At 37.4% G+C, this 5,111-nt stretch overlaps 1 protein-coding gene across 1 annotated transcript; it reads left to right on the forward strand.

Annotated features, from left to right (window-relative positions):
- Positions 1,887-4,525, forward strand: LOC107609250 (root phototropism protein 2). Its single transcript, XM_016311136.2, has 4 exons — positions 1,887-2,077; positions 2,176-2,245; positions 2,446-3,585; positions 3,730-4,525. The coding sequence occupies exons 1-4, from the start codon at positions 2,019-2,021 to the stop codon at positions 4,234-4,236; spliced, it is 1,776 nt and encodes a 591-aa protein (XP_016166622.1). The 5' UTR covers positions 1,887-2,018; the 3' UTR covers positions 4,237-4,525.

Here is a 5,111-nt window from a genome sequence, read left to right on the forward strand (position 1 = left end):
CCGATAATTTTTTGGAAGGGCCATGAGGTCCTCCATGAAAAAAAAAAGTAAAGTATTGTTTTTATCCTTAACATTTGGGGTAAGTCTCAAAGTTGTCCCTAACGTTTGAATCGTTCTATTTAAGTACCTAACGTTTCAAAATTGACTCAATATTGTCCTGCCATTAAGAATCTGTTAACGAAATTGACGACGGGACAAAATTGAGACGATTTTGAAACGTTAGAAACTTAAATATGACGAAAACATTGGGGACAAAAATGATACATAGAAATAAATTTTAATTTTATCCTTTACTAATATCAATCTTTTACAATACATAGTTATTCAATTATTTTTTAATCATATTTAAATAAAATATACTTAATCACATTACTTTGATTCTAAATAAATTTTCTTAAAGATTTTTACTGATTATGAAATGTTTGTAAAATGACTAGAATTACATTACTTTATTGTATATTTATCATTTTTTTTCCACAAGTTTATGTACTAATCATTCTACAAATATTTTATGATGAGTAAAAATTTTTAAGAATAAAATTATAAAAAATAAATTTATTTAGAATAAAATTAATGTGATTAAGTATAATTTATTTATATGTGATTAAAAAATAATTGAATAATTATGTACCGTAAAAAATTGATATTATTAAAGGTTAAAATTTAAATTTATTTCTGTGTATCGTTTTTGTCTCAAACGTATTCGTCCTATTTAAGTCCCTAACGTTTTAAAATTGTTTCAATTTTATCCAGCCGTCAATTCTGTTAACATATTCCTAACGGCAGGACAACATTGAGTTAATTTTAAAACGTTAGAGACTTAAATAAGACGATTCAAATATTAGGGACAATTTTAAAACTTACTCCAAACATTAGAGAAAAAATCGATACTTTACTCAAATTGTTTTCTACGTTTTAGGCCTTTTTTCTTCCCAGGGTCTTTAGCCGTTGTATTGGTGTGACTGTGTGAGTGCTTGAGAGTTTACTTGGTCGTAGTAGTGAGCACTCCTAAGGCTCAACTGGCCCTAGTTACTTATGCAGCGTTTCCCTAATTACTCATTTGTCATTCCTATTCCTAACACTTCTTTTATATTAAAAATAAAAAGCAGTATTCTTTTGCTTCTCTTCTTTAGAATTTAAGTAGTGTTATTCAATAAAAAATAAACTAAAGAAACGAGTACATATCACTAATACAAAATACATTTATTTCTTATTAAATTTAGATATGAAATAGTTTTTCAATTTATAACTGTCATAATATATATCTATAAATAAAAAATTCTATTATACTACAGTAAAGAATTCTCGTAGTTATTTCCTTCCTTTCCCTGTGTTATAACAAATTTTAACAAGAAATAAGTAGCTAAACCGCACTTAATAATATTTGGATAAAAGTTTTGGTTTTGCGTAGATAAACAAAATAATTTTTTAAACGAGGTCAATTAGAGAGAAAATAATCTTTAGCCAAAATTTACTATTTTTTAGAATTATTTTTTATTTTAAATTTTAAATCCTCAATTTCAAAAATAAGCTTTTAAACAGTTCAGTAACAAGTAAATTATTTAAGAGCAAAAGTTTAAAAGAAAAAGGGAACAAAATTAAGGGATTACCCGTGTGGCAAAGGCAGTCAATGGGAAAAATGTCAAAATTGAACTTGAACAAGTTCATTCCCACTTGTCCGCAAGCTGCTAAAGCAATATGTAGGGCAGGAAAAAAGAACTGGCATAGAACACATTAAGGAAATAAGGAATAATCACTTAACAGAAAAAGTTAAAACAAGTTAGATAACACAACTCCTCTTTTATGAGAAGAAAACATCATAGACAATGACCATAGTGACAAGCTCATGGCATGAGGATAAAATCATAATAATGAAGTAAAGCTACAGGATCATCCACAATCTCCTTTATATTAATAGCCAGACCCCCACCCTCTAACCCACTACTGTTTCTCTCTCTCTCGCTCTCGCTCTCTCTCTCTCTCTAAGCAGAAAACCAGGCTATATATACACCATCTTCATGGCGGCCTCAAACCTCAATAGAAGACAATCCCTTGCCATGGAGAGAACTGGGCAATGGTAACGGACTCCACTACATCTCCATTTTCAAATTGTTCCACAATTAATTAATAATATCATAATCTAATGTTACCACAAATTCATTTTAATTATTGCAGGATATTTTCTCAAGAAATCCCCAGTGATGTTATAGTTGAAGTTGGAGAAGCCAGTTATTCTCTTCATAAGGTACCAAAATTTGGATTCAAATGAAGAACCAGAGTTTGAGTTGCTAACAACCATGGTTTTGGAGTTTTCTAAGCACAAAGCCATGCATGACATACAAATATTGTTGTTATAATAATCGTGTGTTATATGATGATGTTGTTCATGTGAAAATGAATTGAATTATGGTTTTGATTAATTGAAATTGTAATAACGTATTACAGTTCATGCTGGTGGCGAAGAGCAACTACCTCAGAAAGCTGATAATTGAAGCACAGGAAAGTGACCTTACCAAAATTGATCTCTCAGATATTCCCGGAGGCTCCGAGATTTTCGAGAAGGCGGCGAAGTTCTGCTACGGCGTCAACTTTGAGATAACCGTTTATAACGTCGCCGCCCTCCGCTGCGCCGCCGAGTTTCTTCAGATGACTGATGACTACTGCGATGGCAACCTCGCCGGCAGGACAGAGGACTTCCTTACTCAAGTTGGACTATCTAATTTCTCCGCCGCCGTTGCCGTACTCAAATCGTGCCAGCAGCTCCTCCCCTTTGCTGACGAAATCAAACTCCGGAGCCGCTGCATCGACGCTGTAAGCTCCAAGGCCTGCAGCGAGGCAAGTTTTCCATGCCGATCGCCACCAAACTGGTGGACGGAGGAGCTTGCGGGACTCGACGTGGATTCATTTGGAAAAGTCATCGCCGCCATGAAGCAGCGTGGCGCCAAGACCCTCACCGTCGCCGGTGCGTTGATAACCTACACAGAACGCGCCCTCCGGGAGCTAGTCCGCGACCAGACCGGCGGACGAAGTGGCGGGGCAGGAGTCCAGTTGTCTGATCCCGGCGATTCTTCAGATTCCGATTCTAGTTCCAATTCGAGGACCGAGCAGCGCGAGATTCTCCAATCCATTGTCTCTCTCTTCCCTTCCGAGAAAGCAGCTTTTCCAATCAACTTCCTCTGCTGCCTCCTCCGTTGTGCAATCTACCTCTCCGCCTCAAGCTCCTGCAAGCGCGAGCTTGAGAAGCGGATCTCGGAGATCCTAGAGCACGTGACTGTCGACGACCTCCTCGTGCTCTCGTTCACCTACGATGGCGAGAGGCTTCTCGATCTGGACAGCGTTCGAAGGATAATATCTGGATTCGTGGAGAAGGAGAAGAGCGAGTCGGTGTTCAGTGCCGGTACATTCCGAGAAGACTTCTCTGCCGCGATGCACCGCGTGGCCAAAACCATCGACGTCTACCTCGCCGAAATCGCCGCGTACGGCGATCTCACCATCTCCAAGTTCAACGGCATCGCGGTTCTCATCCCCAAAAACGCGAGAAAAGTCGATGATGACATTTACCGCGCCGTGGATATCTACCTCAAGGTACATAATAAGCTTCAGATCCTAAACGGCACCGTTAGAACTTAATTAACTACCCTAAATAATAGTGTAATTAAATAACAAACAATAGTAACAGTTTAACTAACTGAATAACCGTTTACTCCACGCGCGTTGTTGGTGTTACAGGTGCATCCGAACCTGGATGAGATTGAAAGGGAGAAAGTGTGTAGTGTGATGGATCCACTGAAGCTGTCATACGAAGCACGCGTGCACGCGTCGCAGAACAAGCGTTTGCCGGTACAGATTGTTCTCCACGCGCTCTACTACGACCAGTTGAAGATAAGAAGTGGCGCAGAGGAGGATCGGAAATCATCCCCGAAAACTGCTTCAGTAACGGCAGCGACGACGAGGAACCAGCAGCTGCATACTGACGTGTCACTTGTGAGGGAGAACGAGGAGTTGCGATCGGAGCTGATGAAGATGAAGATGTACATTTCAGATATGCAGAAGAATGGGCCGGGAACGACATCTTCTGAGCCTGGGCCCACGAAGAAGCCCACGTTCTTCTCAGCTATGTCGAAGAAACTGGGCAAGTTGAATCCGTTTAAGCAGGGCTCTAAGGACACGTCACACATTGAAGATATGTCTGTTGACTTATCCAAGCCCAGAAGACGAAGGTTCTCTGTTTCGTAAACTTTTTTTTCTTGTAATTTTGTGCGATGTGTGTATTTTAGGTTAATTTGATTGTAATATCTGTTTGTAAAATAATTTACGTATAGAATTTGATTTGTTTTTGTGGATGGAAATTTTCTTTGATCTGTGCTTAGTAGTACTATGTGATTGTACTCTGTACTTAATGCCCTCTTTATTATTAAGGTATACTAAGCAAATCCCCTGTAATTGAAAAAATCTTCCATGAAAGTCATAACAACTTTTCTGGTCGGATAAGAAAAAAGCCAGTGGCTTCATGTGTTTTATGTTAGGCAACTAAGTATTCAACCTACAAATTACTTCACATTAGCAAAATCTGACAAAATGGTCAACGTAGTTGGATTATGTAATAATCCTAAACTTGTTCCAAAATATGTACCAGTTTCAAGTTTCAATATCAGAAAATATTAGCAAAGCACATTTGAGAATAAAAGGATGGTCAAATAAATAATTAAAGCAAGCATGTGCATAGCCCAGAAAATAGCAAGCATACGGTGGTCACACATCTATATCATGCGCAAGAAGGTCGAGCTCAATTTATTGGTAGCCACCAATAATATTTTGTCCTCTACTGTATGAGATTACCGATTACGAAGACTTTTGTTGCCTTATTTTATTATTTTATTTTGATTAATCATGCCTATAAAAGGCCAGTGTTCGTGAGATAACAGGGGAAGCAAGTAAAGTAGTATGTGTTAGTTTGAATATTGGTGAGTTAGTCCATTCTCATAAGATTCAATAAGTTTGTAGCTGTAAAATAAATAGATTGAGAGGAGAAGTAGATATAGAAATGAAATAGAGAGAATAAAAAAAATTATTAATACTTTTAATATATATATTCTAAAGTCAAATGGTAT

Source organism: Arachis ipaensis, chromosome B07, assembly GCF_000816755.2.
Source record: "Arachis ipaensis cultivar K30076 chromosome B07, Araip1.1, whole genome shotgun sequence".
NCBI classification, from domain to species: Eukaryota; Viridiplantae; Streptophyta; class Magnoliopsida; order Fabales; family Fabaceae; genus Arachis; species Arachis ipaensis.